Source organism: Sinocyclocheilus grahami, unplaced genomic scaffold (assembly GCF_001515645.1).
Source record: "Sinocyclocheilus grahami isolate Dianchi unplaced genomic scaffold, SAMN03320097.WGS_v1.1 scaffold319.1, whole genome shotgun sequence".
In the NCBI taxonomy this organism is placed as follows: Eukaryota; Metazoa; Chordata; class Actinopteri; order Cypriniformes; family Cyprinidae; genus Sinocyclocheilus; species Sinocyclocheilus grahami.
In genome coordinates this window covers 1,174,354-1,197,337 of record NW_015505498.1, presented here as the reverse complement: position 1 = coordinate 1,197,337, position 22,984 = coordinate 1,174,354, and the positions used below count along the sequence as shown (strand labels likewise).

Genomic DNA, 22,984 nt, shown 5'->3' with positions numbered 1-22,984 from the left:
ATGAGAAGTGTCCAAACTTTTGAATACAAAGGGCCATAAACTTATTTGAAATGTTGCATTATATTGTAAATGTTGGAATTATATCCAATTATATTCAAATTTGTACAATTTCTAACATTTTTAAATAATTAAAAGTTTCAAAAAACTATTTATTGATTTTTTTTTTTTTTATTAAACTCACTTATATTGTTCTCTACATTTCAATGCAAAAATACAACAACAAAAAGAATGAAAGAAAGAAATGAGGATATGGTATGTTTTTCCCTGTTTTTTAATTATTATTATAAATTATTTTTTTATATATATATGGCATGGTGGGCCAAATCAAAGGTCATCATGGGCCAACTTTGGTCCATGGATCCAGGTTTGGACATCTCTGCTCTACACAGATACTTTTTTATAATAACCTATGAAACCATACATGCTAGAATTGCACAACTTCCATTACAGTGCATTGCAGACGGCAATAATTACGGTTATAATGTGGATGGGGTGTGATACTGACTTACGTAGACTTGTTGGGCTGCCTTGTCCAGTTTGTATTCTGTGATTCCCGAATATGCCCTTAAGTACATTTCTCAGTGAGGAGTCATTGAGAATAAGCTAAGGCACTGACGCTTTTCATCCTAGAGGTGTGTTGAGGTGGAAAACGCACTAACCGTCACTTGTTTGCTGTCAGAATGGATGTCTGTCATGTCTTGTCTTCCTCAGGCAAATGAAGCTGACCAAGGTAATTCCAGTACTGCTGTTGTGTAGAGTGAAACATGCAAAGAAGCCATTGTGTGTCAGATTTGTGAGTGAATCTTTGACTTCAATTGGTTCTTCTCTGAATAATTCATTAGCAAGTCTGAATCAAAATGATTTTTATCAAATGTGTCCACTAGGGGTGTAACGAAACACACATTCCTACTGGGAAAAAAAATGGTACTGGTCTTTCGGTTCAGTGTGCATGTGTTTTTCTTTTTCTTTTTCTCCTCCTGCTTTACTGAACTGTGACCTCAAACTGAGGTATGTTCTGAACACTCATTTTTGTGTATCGTTACACCTCTAGCATCAACAAATCACAGATCACGAGAATGTTCTAAATTAATTTATCAAAATGTTTGATTAGATTTATAGCGCTTTTGCAGTTCACTCGTGGTGTGACACGTACATTTTTTAATGCACAAATATCCTATGCAGCTTCTAATATGAGCTCATACAGTAAATGGTGTGTATAATAATATACAAATGATGTCACTTAAAATTGGTTACTTTTAGATTAGGAATTAGATACTTTGAGGCACTGCTGTCACTGCACTACCAATTATTATTGCATGACTCTGCCTTTAAAATTACCATTTTTTAAGAAGATAATAAGTGACCACTCACGGGATCACTTTCATTTTGTTTAGTCTTGTAATTAAGGGGTATCCTGTGTTGCATATTACCATAATTTTCTTTTTCCCTAATTATACATTAGGTGAACTGCATAAACAGCTGAAATGAGATGTTTATCACACCCTTCTGTATACTGGCAACACAAGGAAGACTTCATGTTACATAATTGCAATGAATCAGACATCCAAGAAACGGCTCAGACCAACAGATGGCACTGTGCTCCGTGATCTCTCTGTGTTTATGGGCCTGCATTTTCAATATGCCCAAGAAAGATTTCTGTGAGTTTGTCTAAGTGAAAAAAATCTGATTAATTAGTTTAACAGCTAAAATTAGGACACATTTGGGTTTTGACCGCATAAAATGCCTGTTCTTCTGGTTAAGAGGTTTTGATTTATTTCCCTTTATTTTGGTATCCTCCGGGCTGAAGTGAACTTTGCTGGGTGATCTGCAAAGCACAGCGCATGCAACAGATGTCAGACACCCAGAACATGGCCGTCTCACCACATGCATGTACATATACGCCTGTACGCCTCGCTGGAGACTCTGACTCACTCATGAGGTCACTGCTGATTGGCAGTAGGCTGGGTAAAACCTGTGTTTCCACTGGTTTAACTTTTCAAGTTTACAGTGATCTTCACTTTTCTGACCCGTGCTGCCCAGACAAGTATTCTCCGAAGAAACCAGTTCCTTGAAAATGTATGCACACACTGTTTCTCCAACAAAAAGATGAAAGCTGAGGTATTGCGTCATACTACATTAGTGGACATTAACCCTGTAATTTTGAGGTTTCCTGCCCTTTTCTGTTACTCTGTAATTTGCTTCAGAAATAGCACACACTGAAGGCATTGTGTGGCAGCAAAACTAAATTCATCGCTGCCTGGAGACACACAGGAAGGATGTACAAGTCTCTGCTGACTTTCCCTTTCTGAACTCACTGTCTCGTTGCATTAATTGAGAAGGGCTTGAATGAGAGTGGTGTCAGCTGTCAGCTTTTCCTAATCCCACTGCTCACTTTGCTGAAATATTTCTGCTCTAAGCTGCTTAACTGAGGTGGTCATGTTCGGTTTAGCCTCTTAACTAGAAGCCGCATACCTGGGTGTTTGCATGCCACCTGCGCAAATACACTTTATAAATCATAGCTAGATCAAGATAACCGTGAGATTCCACTGAAAGTTTTGTGCAAATATTTGTCTTGTGCTAAGAACTTCAGTTGCACCAAAGCGCGTTTGGACACTTAAAATGCATTGCATGTAGAATTTTATTAACTGATGTGGTTGTGTTCGGTTTAGCCTCTTAACTAGAAGCCGCATACCTGGGTGTTTGCATGCCACCTGCGCAAATACACTTTATAAATCATAGATAGATCAAGATAGCAGTGAGATTCCACTGAAAGTTTTGTGCAAATATTTGTCTTGTGCTAAGAACTTCAGTTGCACCAAAGCTCTTTTGAACACTTAAGATGCATTACATTTAGGATTTCATTACATTATAGATAACAAATTAATAAAGCAATTAGAATTTTTTTTTTTTTTAAGAAAGAAAGCACAAGCACATCTTTAAGTGAAACGTGGTCTAGATATATTGTTTAAAAGTAAGCCAAGTGTTTGGCTTTCTAGTTGTTTAAAGTTAGTTCATTGTTAATGTGATGATTTGCATTTGTGGTTACTCTGCTAGGACACCGGTGTGAACTTAAGGAGAATTGTCTTGGAAGTGGAACACAAAAGGAGAAATTCTGAAGCGTGCACTGGTCTTTCTTTTCCATGCAATTACAATAAATGGAGAGACTGAAGCCTTCAAGCATCAAAAAGGATATGAAACGCCACAGAATTATTAGAAGTGGCCTGTTCATTGTACTTTCATGGAAAATAACTTTGTACAATTCTTCCAGATTTTTACTTTGTTTCAAGGAGGAAAGAAATTCATATATGTTTTGAACATCATTGTTAAGACTTGTCAAGACATTGAGGCCATTTGTTTATACTGCCGTAATATGATATCCACCTTATTGCAGTTGTATTATTTTATTCATAGCAACACTGGAGTCTTGGCAACACTGTTTTATTCACCCATCATATAGTCATTTCATATTTATTGTCTTTTTTTATCAGCTCACATATCACATAACAACATGCATAACACCAGTGACTTCTGACATCCATTAAAAGTAGTTTGCTTTTGGAATCTTGGAAAATTGAATCACAGCATGCCTGATATTTCAAACTATTTACATGTTGTAGCTATATAATAGCTGAGTGAAAATCTGAAATTCTTTTTTGGAATAAATACAAACTTTGAGTCATTTGGCAATTTCATTTTGCATAGATTTGTTAATATATAGATTGTGAACCAATTCCTGTATCATTTTTAATGGAATGCTGTTCTAATGTACAGTGTAGTGTTACAGAGGACATCTCATATCGTTTCCATTTGAATTGTATTGTGGTTGTTTGGTGTCCTGCATATCTTGTAAGGTGGCCTTTTGGTGACCTTTGTGATCTAGACAAGCCAACTTTTATCTTTGTAAGCATCTAATGGTGCCATATTCTTGTTTTTTTTTATGATTTTATTTTTCCCCTGCAATCCTATCTTTTTATAACCCTGATCTGATTGTACCTTTAAAGGAACACTCCACTATTTTTGAAAATAGGCTCAGTTTCCAACTCCCCTAGAGTTAAACAGTTGAGTTTTACTGTTTTCGAATCCATTCAGCCGATCTCCGGGTCTGGCGGTAGCACTTTTAGCTGTAGCTTAGCATAGATCATTGAATCTGATTAGACCATTAGCATCTCGCTCAAAAATGACCAAAGAGTTTCTATATTTTTCCTATTTAAAACTTGACTCTTCTGTAGTTACATTGTGTACTAAGACCGACGGAAAATTAAAAGTTGCAACTTTCTAGGTCGATATGGTGAGGAACTATACTCTCATTCCGGCATAATAATCAAGGAACTTTGCTGCTGTACCATGGGTACAGCAGGTGCAATGATATTACGCAGCGCCTGAAAATAGTCCCCAGCTAGGTAACTTCCAATAAGCCTATTTTCAGGCACTGCGTAATATCAGCCTATTTTCAAAAATAGTGGAGTGTTCCTTTAAGTGGTTTGATCACAGACCGTTTTTACTTATTGTTCTATAACAGGGGTGTGCAAACCTGTTCCTGGAGGATCACTGTCCTGCAGAGTTTTGCTCCAACTAGGTGATATACCGGTTCAAACGGTAAACCGGTTTGAATTACACACACGGTATACTTTTTTTTTTTTTTTTTTTTTTAAACGGCATACCAGAGCAAGTGACTAAGCAACATGGACAGCGTCGTGAATTGAAAGGGGATCCTGTTAACTGCATACACTTCTGACTAATGGTTGGAGAACTTTTAGAAATGAGCCAGAGACGCAGGAGACGAACACAAAGAGGAGAAAATACTGTAGCAGGCCGAGCAAACTCACTGCACCATGCACGACATATTGGGGGGTTATGTGAATATATCTCTGAGGGGAACTGACTGTCTTCAGAAAAGTTTAGATGGTATTTTCTTTTCATCTTACCTCCATATATATTGCATATTTATGTAATTTGTTTACAGCAGTAACCAAGGAAACAGTATCGCTGCTGTTCCATAAGCGCCACCTGCTGTTAGAGAGTGAATTTACACCTCATTCAGCCCGTCTGCTGTTTTTGTTTCATGCACATATGTTTTAAGTAGCATAATTTCACAAAGCTACGGTCAGACCATTCAGTTTATGCTTCAAATGTTGAAATTTTACAATCTATTTTACATCAAAAACCGTTCATGCTACATGTAGCATGATTGTTTTGGTCGTGATTGAAATGCAGTGGTTTTGCAACTGTTTCATGCATTCTGATTCGTATAAAGGCACAGTCATGGAAAAACTGTGATAAACGGTGAAAGCATCAGAATCCTAAAAAAAAAAAAAGCGATACAGATTTTTGGTCAGACCGCCTAGCACTAGCTCCAACCCTAATTTAAACACACCTGAACCAACGTAGCAGCTTACGTTGAACGTAGAAGTTTTTTCCCCACATTATACTGAGCATTTTTAATAAAAATGTGTAATATGCCATTTAGTCTGTTGAGCAGTAACTGCTTTATTGGTTATAAAAGGCACTATTGTTTGTTCTTAATCTGAATTATGTGACAGACAGGCTGCTAAAAAGGGTAATGAACCAGAAGATGGTATTTTGCTTGTCTACACACATGCAGAGAACATGACACCAATTTTTTTTATCCTGAAGTTCCAGAATAAGGCTTCAGTGATCTGTTATGACCACAAATCATATTCAAGCCTTCAAGATCGACACTGTCAGTTCTCACTGTGAGCCATTCCCTTAGTCGCCTATTTCATGCAGAAGCATGATGGACGGATTTATTAAATGCAGTTTAACAAGGTCATCTCACCATGGCAACAACCAATCACAGACAGGCTTCTTTATCCATACATTTTAAAGTTGATTTTCTTCTTTTTGCATAGATGCAAAAAGTTGTTACATCATCGCTAAGAGACGCTTAGCTCTCTCTACTGCAGTGACAGATGGACCCCATGAGAAAAGGGAGGGAGAAAGAGTGAAACGCATTTTCTCTTTCAGCAGAGGTGTGGGAGTTCACCCGCAGTGCAGGATCGGCCGGACTGCGACCGTTTGGAGTTTGACCAGTCGTATGGACCACAAACTAGGATAAAGACTATCAAAGCCAAGCGTTATGACAGAAGGAGTGGGCTGACATGGGAGAGTTTTATCCCTGCAATCCAGCGACTGTAAAAATTACAAAAAAACCATTAGGAGGCAAAGATTTGTTGGATATCAGATCGTGCCAGTGGAGGTTATTCCTGATTAGCAAACTAGTCATCTATTATTCCACAAGTTTGTATGTGTTTGCATTGGCTTACATGAGTTTGTTTATCAGGGTGTGTCTTCATAGATGTGTCCAGGTAGGTTAAAATGGCTTTGTGGGGTTTAAAAGCAGGTGTGCATTAGTCGGCGCTCCCTCAGAATGGGAGATGAGAGCAGCCATCTCATTTGCTGATCAGATCACGGACAGATTATCAGCCTAAATGAGCATTAGAAGAAGTCGAGCTCTGAGGTGTCTGAATAGCATGTTCTGAACAGTCTTTGCATGTGTGAATACAGCGAAGAACTGGTGGGAAAAGAAGCAAGAAGGCAACTATTGCTGGTGGACTTTATTCCAAACTGGTTATTCCCTTCTTTTTGGACTTCAGTTTGACAGAATCTCACCACTACGCAAGCGCAGCGCAGTAGAGCTGATATCACAACTGTAACTTCAACTAGAAGATAGTGTTCTCTGCTTGCACTGATACTGAAACGGGATCACTCCATCTCTGATTCTGACTGAAGGTGTTGGTGGACCCATTTGTGATTCTATTAGTCAGCGCCACCATGTATGTTCTGTGCACACTGGTGTTGCTGTCTCTCCACAACCTGTTTAGGAGACCCAGGGTCTTGGAACCCTCTGAACCCAAGGCTATCGAGGGTCCTGAGCAGCACAGACCAGATGTCGCCAAACTGGGACGCAAGAAGAGGAACAAGCACACCTTGCATGAAGGTTCTGGACCACTAGAGTCCTCAAGGTTCCATGACTTTGAAAGATGCCAGCATGGACCCAGTAGAGCAAGTAAAAGAAGATCCGTTCACCTGGATAATGTGCACAGGAGAAAGAAGAGAGCACAGGTGAGATTGAAAATGGAGATGAAGGGAATGAGGGGAGGAACGTAGATGTTAGGTGCTGGAAATATCACCACACTTTGAGGTTGATCTTTAATTCTTTTTACTTTGCTGATACATGCTGATCACCATCAAATGGAGTTTATTTAAGATTGTCATTTTTGATTGATCCTTTCAGGAGCTGAAAATGTTTCACCACGTTATGTTGATGTAAAAGTTGTCTGTCTGCTGCTGGGAAACCTCCATTTAATCCAAAATGATAATTGATGTCTTCTCATTTATGAGTGTTGTATTATTGATTTAACGAAACATCAGACGCTTTGCTGGTTCAAGGTTTAGGCTCAGTTTCCTGTTCTTTGGACTGCTGGAGTGTGAATTTCTGTCACTGCTGAATGTCTAGTAGATCTATTTTAGTCAGTTGGATATGTTTCAAGATACTCCGTCTGTCATCCAATTGTTCTTAGCTGTTTTGTGCAATCGTCTGCTTTTAGATATCAGCATAGATATCTATTATAGAGTCTACAGTGCATGGGGATTTTCATGTACCTGGAACGATGTGTATCATCCTGTCCCTCTGCTGTCCCATTTCTAATGTTCTCTGCTGTCTGATGGACTGTTTTAGCGGATAAAATCCTGAGTGGTTACATAAGCAGTGGGTTAATCAGAGAGCTCCCTGTCTCTTTAATCGTAATTTAATTCATAAGGAATGCCCTCAATCTACCATTGTTCGCTTTCCTTAATCTTGTTTGCTTTCACTTGTTGGATCTCTGCTTTGCTGGAATTAGTTTGACAGAGCGCTTATTCCACTGTAACATCAATTCTTGGAAAAATTCTTCATTGGTTGCAATGTTTTTGGTTTTGGTTTGGTTTTTCTTTTTATTGATGTCACGCTCTTAAAAAAACAAAGGTTCCAGAAGGGGGTTTTACTGCAGTGCAATAGAAGGTTCTTAATGGAACCATATATGGCAATAAAGAAACTTTATTTTTAAGAGTGCATGTATGAATGTTCGCTGTTAATTTGTAACATGGGGGCCTATATGTGCGAGCGAGTGGTGTGACAAAACTAAGGGGCCGTTTACACAACAACGTTTTTATCCAAAAACGGGAAACTTTTTATGCATTTTAACTGTTCGTTTTTCCGTGTAAACACCCAATATGTTAGGATATGGGAATCTTTTGAAATGGTGACGTCATGTGCATGCGTAGTACATGTTAGGTATGTAGACATGCACAGTACGGGTCAATTTTAAAGGCAAGCGCGAACAAACATACACAACAATGGCAGAGTAAATGGTACTGTTGCTGCTACTCAAGAGTTTGCTAACGCTTCATCAGCAAAGCGTGGATTTACTTTACCAATATTACAACCAACAGCGGAGACGCATCATATACATCATATAATCATGACTTCCCTACAGGTACAGTTTATTAACCTGGTGACGGCGCCAACTACTGGCCTGGCATAGGGCCTATGTAATACAGCGTTTTTGGCCGTTTTCGTAGATGTGTAAACGCGAATCGTTTTGAAAACTATATTTCCCTTTTTACGATGTTTCTGGCCACTATTAAAGTATACTGTGCTTGCAGTGTAGTTATTAAAAGTAAAAAGAGTGTTCTAGTTGCTTAACCATGTGTATCTGTCAGTGCTTTGGGTTGTTGCGGTGAGTTGCTGGGCGTTACGTTTACTTGAATGGCAGTATTGGATTATCATTAACAGGCTTGTGTCAATACATGGAAAAATCCTGAGCTGACACAGATTTGTTATCAAAGCTGGCACTGAACTTTTAGGACCTTACTTAGTAAACTTTTAATGCACAATTTTCCTACAGACTGCTAACAGCAGTTTTAGTATGCTTTAAATGGATGGGTTTTAGAATCTATTGGGAATGGTTATGTAATGCTGACTTGAACTTAAAATGATTTGTACTCCGTTGAAGAGCAACAGCTTTCAATCTATAATGTTTATCAGCAAGTTATTCACGTTCCTAAAGCATGCATATTCTCTGTGTACTAGTTCATGTTAGCGTTTGTAACCCAGTTACCTAGCAGTGCCTGAGAGAGTTTGCTCTCATGGGAGCAGAAGAATGTTGTCAGTTTAGTTGCGGAGAAGCCCATCGATGAATGCACCACACAAGTGAGTGAGCAGTTTCACCCGCTGTGACTGGCTTAAAAAAGCTGTCTTTTTTTTCTTTTTTCTTTTTTTTTTTTGGTGTTGAATTCAATGAATAGAACATGATTTTTCAGAGAAATGCCCTCAGATTTTACCAAAAAAATTCATAAACAGATTTTGTTTTTGTCTTTATTTATTCAGCTACATTGTTTAGTTTCATTCGTGCAGCCAGTCATTCAAATACACCACTTCTATGATTAATATATATATTTGTTTTGTTTAGTTCTGAATTAAAATTCATTTTGGTGGGGGGGTTTTTTATTAGGTTTTTTTTTGGGTGGGGTGGGGCTTAACCTCAAATGTCAGGGTGATACTAATCACTTTGTACTGATAACCGATAGCATAATGAAGAAAAAAGACCCATTATAAATGATAATCATTAAAAGAAAAATTTTAATGGATTGGACTTTTTTTTCACTATTTCTTAGAAAACATAAGCTGTGTGGTTAGACCAACGTGCAGAAAACAAAAAATAAAAATTGTCATATAGTGGGAACCACTGCTGACAATCCTAATTGTTTGTCAGGGTAAATACATCTCTGAAATTATTACATTTTGACTTAAATATTACATTTGAATTTTTAGTAAGGCAAGGTTAGTTCAGATTTTACAATGTTGTGTAGTGCAACTCCCCAAAAACGAAATAAAATTTATGAATTAATAATATATTTAATAAATTATTTCTAAAAATAAAAAATATATTTTTATTATAGATGAAATATTTTTCCTTTGTCTCTTGTTTTGATTGATATTGACAGAAATAAAGAAATTAATCACCCTAACCAATGTGTTTCCAGTTTATCACAAAAAAGCATGTATTCCTGTAGATCAGTTGGTGTTGAAACTAGCAACACCAAGGCTGTGAGTTCAATTTTTTATACCTTAAATGCAACATAAATGCATAAACACATTTACCAAATTAATACATGTAGAAAATATCAGTGTGCCAAATAGTAGGTGGATGCTACACACATACATGCACACAAATGTTGGTGGAGTGAGAAGCAGCACCACGCTACATTTGCATGCTGAAATATTTATTTCTGTGGACAGGCGAGCGACGGAGAGGGAGGGAATTGTGGGATAGATGGGGAAGGAGCGCGGGGGAGGGGCGTGATGCGGCTCAGATTCCACCGTTACCAAGGAACAGAGACAAGAAGAACAGCGTTTGTGTCAGAATGAGAGTGTGTGTGAGGAGAGGAGCTGCATGCACACGCGAGTGTGTGTGACAAAGAGAGCGTGAGAGGGACAGTTTAGCTGGTGGCTGAGCGGCGCAGACATCAGTGGTGGTGTGTCTACGTGTGTGTGTGTGTGTGTGTGTGTGTGTGTGTGTGTGCTCGTGCTCCAGATAAATGCTATGAAATAATGAAGGCATGAGCAACAGCAGGAGACCGCAGGGACAGAGGTGAGTTCACGGGATGGAGAGGATGCTGAAACCTTTCACTAAAACCACGTGTGCTGTTTTTCTGTTCATATTTCACCCGTCTGGTCTAAGATTCAGATTTTGCTCCTGTCTGATATGTAACACATTATTCTCTTTCATTAGACATGACATGCATGCACAGGTCTGGTGATGCCTGTTTAATGCCTCGGCGTCCAGTGCAGACAGATGTTTGTGCCGGAGCGCTATGGAGGGATTTACAGGAGCAGAGGGAGGGAAGGAGAGGGTGATTTTACTCTTTCATGATGGGGGGATGGGGAAGCTGTAATAACTGGAACTGATGAATGTTTCATGGGCCTGTTTATAGCAGAGAAGTTGCATATGCTTGCATCCCTGGCTTCCTTGTGTTTGTACAGTGATTTAGACAAAGCAATGCAGAAATGGGAGACAGACAGACCGACAGATGGAGAGACACACTCCGGGGGTGACTGCAGATGAATGAACGATACAGGGAAATCAGACAGACAGCGACAGACTGTTGGACCACAGGATTCATGAAACTGCTCACTGGTGGCAGACGTGTGTGTGTGTGTGTGTGTGTGTGTGTGTGTGTGTGTGTGTGTGTGTGTGTGTGTGTGTGTGTGTGTGTGTGTGCGCGCATCCATGCATTGATGGACACAGTATGAATGATTGATGCTGTAGGCTAGAGTAAAGAAATGGTCAGCAGTAACTAACAGGATACTTTAATAAGAGCTTCTGTTTTATATTTCAATGATGAATTCACTTGATTCAATTTGAACACCAGATACACTCATTTGCATTGCTCTCAACATGAAGTCGTACTATATACTTGCATTCTTTCTGTAGAACGCTAATTTAGTTTTTTTAACTCTGTACAGACTGACTAAAATCTTAAACCTATTCCTAAAATAATTTTGTTTTTGCATTTAAACATACTGGTAAAATCTACTGGTAATTTTCTGCCAGGACGTTGTCCATTAATTTTACAGACTTTTCCATTAACCCTAAAATACAGCACAATGATGTGCAAAATTAATAAAATAAAGGTAAAATCAATACGGAAAACTGTTTTATATTATTACAATACATTGTGAACTATTTTAACAGATTTATTTTTTACAGTGTATGAATCCAAGTCTGTTTGGATCTATAAAATCTATTTTCTTCAGGTGTTTTATTTTAGTCTATTCTATTATATTCTACAATTTTACCTTGGTATATACACACCAACCTATAAAGCATCAACACACTTCTCAGATTTTAATTGTAATTTAGTAATTAAAGTCTTTTATTAATTTCCAAAAACTGATTATGAACCATTTTAGACGTTTTGTAGTACGTATAAAATATGAATATGACATCATATTTGTGCTGTTCTGTTGCAGTTGGCTTTAAGTTCTTAATGTGTTGAGTCTTGAAGACTGAAGTGCTGTATCTTGCATTAAGCCTAGATTAGCCTATTAATTTTTCCCTTATTTATTTTTGTTCTTCATAACTAATTAACTTTTATAATAATGTGTTTAAAGTGTGCTTTTACATTGTGTACACTGGTAGAAAATAATTGTAGAAGTGTCAGTTCTCTCCATTTATTCATGTTTGATCCAATATGCACCTTTTGGAGGATGCTGCTTGAGGACTTTATCAAGTCAAAAATCACTTTTCTGTGAGGTCATGTAGTATAAATCTTATACTTAATTTCAGTATATTGTTTTGAGGCGTTTCACGCGTCTCACGCAGGTGCATTCAGATGTATGTAGTGTTTTGAATGCTGTTTTAAGTGCAGTCTCTCTAGACTAGTGGTTGGTTTGAACATGATTTGGCTTTTTTTTTCTTTGTCTGTTGGTGGATGTGGGTAGCAGAACTAAAATAGAAGATGAGACACAGGGGAGGTAGAGAGAGGCAGAAGTAGGCTAATGAGATTCACACACTCCTCTGTGTGGAAGTATGCTGCTGAAGATGAAAACCATGTCTGTGTGATGGAAAAACCTGGCTCTTCCTCAACTAAACAGCAGTTTTCAACAGCATTTCATGAAATATCCGTCTATAGGACTGGATGAAATGATTATCCGTGGTGTGTGGTTTCATCATGGGACAGAAGCTGATCAGATGTTTCATTAGAGCAGTCTGTTGTGCGAGATCCTCCCAGGAGACCACCGTGAGCTCTGCTGAAACATCAGAAGGGCCAGAGTGTTGTTTTACAGACGACAGAGTGTACATTGATCTTAGGGGAAGAGAGCGAAGGAGAGAGAATGGCTCTGGGGTAATTGAGATGCCGTAATATTTTGTAGTTTACGGTGACTTAAATGAAATCTGTCTGAGGTCTGTTGTTGGTATTTACTGCTGCCTCTGGTGGTCAGTTAATGAAAACCCCATGATTAAAGGGATAAACGTTTCTTTATTCCAGAATACACTTTTGAGAGACTAGTAAGAGTACATGTGCTTTCTATGCCTGATAGGTTTCTTCTTAGGTGGAATAAGGACTATCTTTGGGTGGATAGGAAACACATTTATACTTGTGTTTGAATGTTCACACAGGTTCATGATCATTTTACATTTTACTCTTTGAAACCCGCAATGTGTCTCAATAATTAAATTTTACTTTTTTTAAACTACTTTTTAAAAACACCAATAAATCTTACAGACTGACCACTGTTTGAACAGCTTGAAGTGTTTTCCAAAATCAGGTGAAGATGTCATGTGCAGGTGAATTGAATCAGTCCAAAAATGTCTGTCCTGCCATCACGGTGAAAAGAGGTCATCTGCTGACAGCTTAAAGGATTATGGGTGAAATGCACTTGATGCAAGCTGCCTTGTCTCTGTAGAGGCACAGGACGTCTTCACTAACCTGATAGTAAATGCACACTTTTTTCTTTCTAACAATGTGATCAACATGAGCTGCATTTTGAAGATGTAAAGCGGTTAAGAGCAGGTTATTTGCTTGTTTTGAGCGGAGCAGATAAAGATGTTGGGTTGGGTGGGATCACTGATTAACAAGAGCTGGCTGGACCGGGACCGCCCTGCGCCTCATCAGGACTGTAGGAAAGCTGGACTGATGGTACAGCAGCTGTGTGTGTGTGTGTGTGTGTGTCAATTTGATTGGGTTTTAAATTAGTAAAAAATTCTTACTGACAAATGGGCAAAACTTAGGATAGTGGCAAATTTAAAAAATGTAAAATAACTAATTGGTATTTGGGGTGAAAATGAATATATATAGTTCAGTCATGAAACTCTAGATGGCGCAGGCTGACGGGTTGTTAATGTAACTGGTGATATTCAGAGATAGTGTTGTCACGGTACCAAAATTTCAGTATTCGGTAGCAATACCAGTGAAAATCCACGGTTCTCTGTACCAATTTCGGTACCAAAGCAAAACACAAAAACATGCTAATTAAAAAAATTTACTATAATTTAATCCAAACTGTGTACATATTTAATTTTAAAGGGCTTGTAAAACCTTCTAAAGTTATTCAACCAAGAATAACAACTAAGTTAGCTAAAAAAAACAATTTTAAAAGCCCAGAACTGCTTTTCTGATTTATATGACACAAACAATGTTAACCCTTTGTACGTTCTCTAACATGCATATTTTAGATTCACAATTCATTTAAAAGACTCTGGTGTGTAAAAATAATAAATATCATCATGTCCTCCCTGTTTTTTTACCATAATAAAAGTTATAGGAGCATTAAATAGTTAAAGAAACTTCATTCTAATGCTCATTATATTAGCGTTAGCCGCGTTTATGCTAACGATTAACTACTCTAATTACGGCGATGTTCATTTCAATCCGACATTCAAATTAAAATATTGAATAATATTCATAACAGAAGCAGTGTTTCCCACAGACTTGCACTCTATTTGTGGTGGCATATATATGCAAATTAATTCTCTGCCAGCAGGAGGCGCTGTTGGAGTGGGAGACATAGAGGTTTCCCCAGTAACGGCTGTAATGAAATAAGTGCTGCGCTCACAAACGCTGCTCAGGCATTACAGGCAAGATGAAATGAAAATGACATCCATAATTTTCTGAAGACAGTTGGTTTCCTTCAGAAATACAGTGATATAAAAACACCCGCACCGGGTTTCGACTTTGACACGTGCAGTGCTCATGTTTATTCAACGATGTCAAAGCCTTTTGGAAAATATATTTGTGGCGGTGAGTTTTGATATTGTGGCGGGCCGCCACAAATAAATCAATGTATGGGATGAAATGAAATTTACCTGCTTGAACTCTTTCATTTGATCTGGGTGTCTGTCTTTAAAGTGTTTTGTTAGTTTGATGTGTTTCCTCATTTTGAGGTCACCATGTTTTTTCTTTTATGAAGAGAGCGCAACTGCGCACCGTTCGGATGGCGCATCAAGAACCGGGTTTACCGGGTACTCGGTACCACCGGTACATAAAAAAAACCTGGTACCATAACGTTTGCATTTTTTTAGTACCGACTTGGTACTGAAGTACCGGGTCTTTTGACAACACTAGAAGTTAAACGACTTGTTACAAGCTGATTGGTTCATGCTGCATATGCAGCCAATGAGCTTACTGCCTTGCATTTATATGGCTGACTAGCGTTCACTAGAGATTCCTGCAGCTCTCTTTCAGAGTTTCTCTGAAACCCTTCACCTTCCCCAGCTCCACCTGTATAGATCTGCTACGGATTATTTTATGTTATTTGTGCAGTAGCAATATGTCTTAAATACTCACAGCACTGCATCTCCGTATGCATTGGCAGTAGCAAGTTCCTGTATTTGCTTGCAGCAGCAGCAGCAATAATCTATAAATACAGCATTAACCAACAGCAGCAGCAGCATAGCAGATCTATTCCGCCAAGACCAAATACATTAACATGGTCATATCCATCACCATGTTAAATCTTCCGAGAGTTGTCATGATTGAACTAGTTTTTTAATGTCATACATTGATTTTTGTTGTAAATATGCCTGACAAGATTGTTACACTGAATGACATTTTAGTGGGTGTCTTCTGTAAATCAGGGGAAAATGTATGATTTTTTTTTTTTTTTTGCTCAATCAAAAATACAATTACATTATACCAAAAACTTTTACATTTTTATTTTATTTTTTTTGAAAAACAACTATTTAAAGCAGTATTGTTTTTATGCTTCAACCCTTTTTCATCTTAGACCCATATACAAACTTAAAAATATATATTTTTAGGTTCAGTAGGGTTCAGTTTCAATAGGTTTAAAAGGTTCAATGAACTCTTATATTAAAAAAAAATTGACTGTTATTATTATGATGTCAGACTTTACAGGGTTAATGATGAATTTTATTCTGCATAATCTCCATGTAAAATTGTCAGGTCTCAGATGTTCATTAGTTGGGTATTTATTGGATGTGGTCTGTGTTTACAGCCGGTCCAGCGGTGTGTTCTGCTCGGCCCCGTGGTCATGTATGGCACACGAAAGACCTGGGACGTCACCCACACCCCCTGCATGCAGGAGCTCTGGAACAAAGACCTCTCATTGGATGGTAAGCACTGTCACACGAGTGGACTTCAAAACCGGTGTAGCAACATTTTTCTGAGGATAGTTTGAATGTTTGAGTGGATGTGGGAGGTGTGTGTGTGTGTGTGTGTGTGTGTGAGCCCTCACTGGCTCAGTCATCGGTGAGAGAGCAAGCGATGTGTTCTTACCCACTGACAAGGAGAAACAAAGTCAGACTGTTTCAGACCGAACGGAGAAGACCATGCGTTCTGTCCAGGTACAGAAGGGTAAATCTCTTTAGAGATGAGAGCAGTGCTTGAAAATTTGTATGTGTGCTAAATAATGCGCTGTGTGCTGCACGGGACATTATAACAACAGCCACAGCGATTGTGTGAGAAACAATGACCAAAAAGGACTAAAACGGGAAGCAGACAAAGAGGAAAATCAGGGAAATGTCGAGGCTGAGTGTTGGTGGCTGGTTTTTGCAGTGATGCGGTGACAGATTTGCGTTCAGTCTGATGCTCTTCTACGAAAGCGGCTCTACTGCTGTGTCATCGTAAACCGCACCGGCGAGAGGCTGCACGTCTCCCGTGTGAGTGTGACAGAGAGCTGTTTGACAAACAAAACAGTAATTGTAGTTTTTTGATAAGGTTCAGGGCCATATTAAAATCCAGGTTAATGCATCACTTGCAGCAAGCTGTTATCTTATCATTAGTTAATGGTTTCTATTAAGCCTGCAGGACCTTTACTGGATTGATGTGTTCTCTGCATATTCAGCTAGTAAGGATTACTTTACCCAAATCTTAATATTCTGATGTAATTTATGCACCTTCATGTTGTTCCAAACTTGAAGGTCTTTATTTCTATTAAGTAGCACAAACGGATAAATTATTAACTGTTTTTATGCAGTAACGTTGAATGAGGCATTATTGCATTATTGCTGCTTTAGATGGTTCCGTGAAAGAGCGGACAGAATGCACACAAATCAGTTCAGACCTTTTCGAAAAAGAAAGCCATTACAAATCATCTGAAATCATACAATGGTTTCATGTGAGAAACAGACTGAGATCTTGACATTTGCTCTAGATCTCCTTGGTTTGTTCATGAGAATTAGCCATCTTCAACAGGTGAACAAATCATTTTTTTGAGTTGCTCTACGTATATTTCCCACAATGCCATTGTGTCATCTGGACCAGCATTATTTTAGGGTGCTTTCACACCTGTAGATCGATTGCTTTGTTCCGAAACAGGGATTAAAATTATTACAATGTTGCTTTTTATTCTTGGTGCGGTTCGCTTTCACACGGCAATGTTTCTAAACGGACCAAATTTGTTAATACAAGTCACGCGCAAGTAAACTGTTCTCTCATTGGTCAAAGTTTCACGGTTTATTTTCCAGGATTCCACTTAGCTGTCACAGCTGTCATCCGTCAGGGTGGAACGACAACAGCTTTGCGGGCTTTTTGTAGATGTCGTTATATTAATTTATCACTTTGAGCAGGAGTCCAGGATTCATCGGGAAAACATTTTTAAAATGCACATACTAGGAAGAAGAGCAATAAGACGGCATTATAAAATGAAAAATTGCACTTGATTTTGAATGGCGAAGACGTGCTGACCCACAGACATTCACAGGTTCATTTTGAAGTATTAGCAAAACAACAAAGCTAATGCTTTTCACGGAACTTACGTAATTACCCATTATACATTGTGATATAGTCTGGTTCGTTGGTCCGTTAGATCGGATTGCTTTCTCACTACAACCGAACCGCTCTAGAGTTCGTTTTCAATCTAGCCGAGACCACCTCGTTCAGACGATCTCGGACCGATTGTTTTGGCGCGGATCCGATTCACATGCGCCAGGTTCCGAAACGGGCCAGGTGTGAAAGCACCCTTAGTATCCATTATTTACCATTGTAGCATTTATTAATATTTTGAATTAGCTTTTATTTTTAGTTTAGTAACATTTTAGTAATCATTGTGCTTTTGTCATTTTCACTATTTTTTTTAATGTTACTAGGCCTTTGTTTAATTTGTATTGTAATTTTACTTCAGTTTTAGTTTTTTTTTCAGTGCTTCAACTTTAAGTATTTTTAAGTAAATTTTATATTTAATAATATTAATAATTAACAATATTCTCTTTTCTGTCATTTCAGCGAGTTCCCTGGATATCTTGATGAGTGATGGTGAGGAGGAGAGCTCCTTCCTCTCGTTGTCCAACTCTGTCCTTCAGCGCCACTGTTTGACCTCTGACCTCTCTGAAACGGCCACCTCAGAACAGCAGCAGCTGCTCATACAGGTACGACCCCGTGAGTGGTGTTTGCTAAGATGAACGCAACCATTGTGATTGCTCATACTAAGCATTCTGAGACTTTTTTTCAGTACCAATGGATATTTGCTTAAAATCCAGTATTAATATGTGCAGTTTAATATTGTAAGTTGTGCAAGCATCGCTGTTACTTTTGCATATAACTACACTGTTAAAAATGATTGTGAATTTAACGGTAAAATACTGTAAAAATGCTACAGTAAAAACCTGTTAAATGGTTAATGGTAAATTCCCCTATTATATACAGTGAAAAACTGTATTGGACATTACATGTATGGGACATTAATTTTATGGTAGTATACCGTTTTTGGAAGTGAAAAAGACCGTATAATTTACAGTCAATAACCGTAAATTGACATTCCCAGAATTCCCTGCATTACATTTCAAATTTAATGTTTTTTTGCTGAAATAACTATGTTTCTTCTTATTTTTTTCTTATCAGTTTTGTATATTAGGGTTGAGTGTTACACCTAATATTGTTAGATGAATGCTTATTGCATTATTTCAGTTTCATGTGTGTTACCATGATGGTGTTTGGTGTTTGTGTGAATGACACTGTGCACCTTCTATATATGTTATTATTTAAAAGCTGCTTGTGATGGGCTTTGGTTCATCATGTGACTTTCTCATCACCACCTGCATTTGGTGGTTATCAGTGTATTATTACAAAGGTACAAAACAGATTTCAGTACTTCAATAGGTTGGTATATTAACATTATATCAGTTAATTAAATGACGATATTTAACTGTAAATTTAAGTAAAAACCGTAAAACTTAAAACGTTGCTACCGTATTTTTTACGGTAAAATTCTGGCAACCACAGCTGCCGTTTTATTTACCGTAAATTTTACAGAATTTTTTTACAGTGTAGGTGTAGGGATTTACTGCAACACATTATTTTCAGATTCTCTGTAGACCATTTACACTACCAAAATTTCAAAAGTTTAGGGTAAGGGTAAGTTTTAGGGTAATTTTGTTTTAAATAATGCTTTTATTCAGCAAGGATGCATTCATATGATAAAAAGTGAAAGTAAAGAAATAAATTATGTTCTTTTGAACTTTGTATTCATCAAAGAATCCTGAAAACAATGCATCCACAAAAATATTAAGCAGCACAACTGTTTTCAACACTGATCATCAGAAATGTTTCTTGAGCAGCAAATCAGCATATTAGAATGATCTTTGCATCACAGGAATAAATTATTTTTTTAAATGTATTAAAATAGAAAACAGTTATTTAGATTGTAAACGCATTTCATGAAATTACTGTTTTTACTGTATTTTTTATCAAATAAATGCAGGCTTGGTGAGCAAAAGAGACTTCTTTCAGAAACGTTAAAGCATGCTACCAACTCAAACTTTTGAATGGTACGATATACATATGCATTAAACTCTCAACATCTGTGTTTCTGTGATGCAGTGTTGTGATTGAATCAGTCTTCACCAGATCACTCAGGAGCTGGTTTCTGTGTGACTGGTCTGTTCTGTAGCTGTGTGATCTTTGCGTAATTGGTTTCACAGGGTTAATAAGTCACAGCTAACAGGCAGCGCTGCTTTTGTGCTCTGTGTTTAAACAATGTTATCAGCTTCTCAGAGGAGCTGGTTGCTCAGGCTCTCTGTAAATGACCACGGGGTCCGTGTGTTTCAGTGTAAGATTCCCTCAGGGCAACATCTGCGGGCCAATCACATTTCAGTTTGATTTTTAGAATGGCTGCTGTTTGCTCATCCACTGATCTTGTTTCTTAGTCTGGATCAGATCTAAAAACACCTTCAATTTTTATGCTTTAAATGGAAAGTTTAAGTTTAAGATAATGGAGGATTGTTTGTTCAGTGACGTTTACCACTGATTGGCAATTAAAGCTAAAAGTTTACATGTTCTGAAGATAATGTGAATGGTGTTTGACCACCATGACGCTATGTTTGGGAGTTGGTGTCAGTGTGTTGCTGTGTGGGTTTTTATTGGTTGCTTAGAAGTCAAATAAGTTCCCAAGTCTCTGATATTTTGGGTCGAGTTGTACCATCCGTTCATAAGTTCTTGCTTAAAATGGAACGTAAAGTCCACACTGGAGGCTTAGTGACTACTATTACTAGCCAGGTTGTAACTAATTCTGTACTTTATTCGGCTGCATTTCGAGTTGTTCTTAAAGGGTTAGTCCTAGGTGTATATGACTTTCTTCTTTCAGACGAATCCAGTTGGAGTTATATTAAAAATTGACTTTGATTTTCCAAGCTGTTTAATGGCAGTCATCGGGTGTTGCAGTTCATCAGTCCAAAAGAATTGAAATAAAGTGCATCCATCCATAATAAAAAGTGCCTCACACGGCTCCGGGGAGGTGAACAAAGTCCTCCTGTAGCGAATCGATGTGTTTTTGTAAGAAAAATAACCTTATTTAAAACGTAATAATCAGTTTAATCTAGCTTGTGCTCACTGTTGTACACAGAAGCAGTTCCGGGCGGATGACGTATGAGGTCGGCGTTGCGCATGCGCCGCTCAGAAGTGACGAATGCTGAAGTGCAGGGGAGAGATCAAAACAAAACAACGGTCACGAGTTAGAAGTACGAAATGAGGATTTGTAAAGAAGAATGTCAGAGGATTTCGATATAAGCCAAGAGGAGATTGGTTTTCCTTTGCTAATGTAAGGAAACTTTGCTTCCTTGGCTCCTGTTAACAAACGTTGCTTTCATGAGACTCACCGGCGCATGCGCAACGCTGAACACATACGTCATCAGCCCTGCTTCCGTGTACAACTGTTGGCGCAGGAGGCCTTTGTTCAGCCATGTGAGACACTTTTTATTATGGATGGATGCGCTTTATTTAACTTCTTTTGGACTGATGAACTGCAACACCTGCTGACTGCCATTAAACCGCTTGGAAGATCAAAGTCAATTTTTTATATAACTCCGATTGGATTCATTTGAAAGAAGGATATCATATACGCCTAGGATGGCTTGAGGGTGAGTAAATAATGGGCTAATTTTTATTTTTTGGGTGAATTATCCCTTTAAGGTAGAATGTAGCTAGTAGGTTGTAAACTCTGTGTAAAGTAATGCATAATCGCATAATATGATCTGTATGATCCCTCAATAATCCAATAGCAGTCTTAAAAACATCCCATTCTCATTTTACCCTAGATATTTTTGCCTTCATCTCATCAGAATTTTACTCGCATATAAAAATACTTACAGTAAGTTATTCATGATTATGGAATATTTCATTGTATTTCAATGGAAACATAAATGTTGTTAGAATCAAGGATAGATTGAAATTCACAGCATTAATACAACTTCTGCTCAAGTATTTTAATGATATAATTGTTTTCAATGCCTAGATTGGGTTCATGTTGAAGAGTCACTATCAAAATAATTTATTAACATTATCATATATGTGTAAAAGTTTGAAGTTTGTCAAGTATAACTTGAGCTTATTGATGCCGTTCAATCAATCTGTTGATTTATTCCAAACATTACTCCTGGTCGGAGGCTTGTGTAAATGCATTAGTTCTAACTTAGTGCTCCTTTGCGTCAAAACTAGGCTAAGTTGTGCACAGCTGGTGAAACCGGTCCCTGCTCCCTAGATATGACTGGAGTTACATAACATGATCCACTGTGACATTAGGAGTGCAGTCCTCCTCTTATTTATCTCAAAGGGTGGATAAACATCTCTGAAAAGGACAATCTGGAGTGAGATTTGAGTGTGCTGGAGTTTCCAGTCTTTTCAACATACCATGAGCACAGGAGAGATCTGATTGGCTGGAGATCACATGTGTGGTGTGTCCCAGCCGCAGCTTTTCAATGCATTGACGGCTCTTCTCAATACAAACAATAGTTTAGACATGGGATAGCTTTGTATGTGCTTCTCTAGAACTGTCTGTGATGGCCAGGCAGTGTTACCTGTAAAGGTGCGATGATTTCCAGCCTGAAATACAGGATTTTAAGACATCAGATTTTCAAATCTTCAAATATAGCTTCATCTCAATGAGTTGGTACGTGCACATTTTTCCTGATATTTGAGGTTGAGTTGGTATTTAGTTTGATTTGCCGTTTCAGAATTTTCCATAATTGTCACACCACTGATCTTTTTGCTTTCATGCTTTCCTTCTCCCCTTTTTCCCCTCTCGTTCTTCATTTGTGTGTCTCTGTGCTGCCTTCTCATCATTTCACCTGTACAGAAGGTTACTTTGTCCTGTTCCTGGACGTCTGCCTACGTAAATCCCTCTGATTCTTTCTTTGTGTTTAACTGTGAGCTACTTTGCCTCGTTCTGACGTCAACTTTACAAAGCTCCCTGTATTGCAGTAAAGTCGCTTATGTTCATAGTTCCACCCTGTTTGCTTAAATGCGTCTATTAGTGGTTTTGTAGTCATCTGGGTTTCATTAAAAAAAATGTATCCAAGGTAGTTTGTGCCAGTAGGAATAGTCCCATTCCCATTAAGCTTTCTTGTGAAGATAAAGGAATAGTTTCATTTTGTCTTCATTTACTCTCATTCCAAACTTGTATCATTTTCTTTTATTCTGTTGATCACATATTTTTGTAGATGTCCTGGCTGTTCTCTCTGTTACTGCA

General features: G+C 38.0%; 1 protein-coding gene across 1 annotated transcript in view; it reads left to right on the top strand.

Annotated features, from left to right (window-relative positions):
* The first annotated feature begins 5,995 nt into the window (after positions 1 to 5,995).
* The window catches only part of LOC107602105 (kinesin-like protein KIFC3), a 25,415-nt gene continuing 8,426 nt past the window's right edge, over positions 5,996 to 22,984 (top strand). The window contains exons 1-4 of the mRNA XM_016294514.1: positions 5,996 to 7,083; positions 16,022 to 16,139; positions 18,250 to 18,392; positions 22,592 to 22,627. Of these exons, the coding sequence (XP_016150000.1) occupies positions 6,793 to 7,083; positions 16,022 to 16,139; positions 18,250 to 18,392; positions 22,592 to 22,627 (588 nt within the window). The 5' untranslated portion in view covers positions 5,996 to 6,792. The remainder of the gene's footprint in view (positions 7,084 to 16,021; positions 16,140 to 18,249; positions 18,393 to 22,591; positions 22,628 to 22,984) is intronic.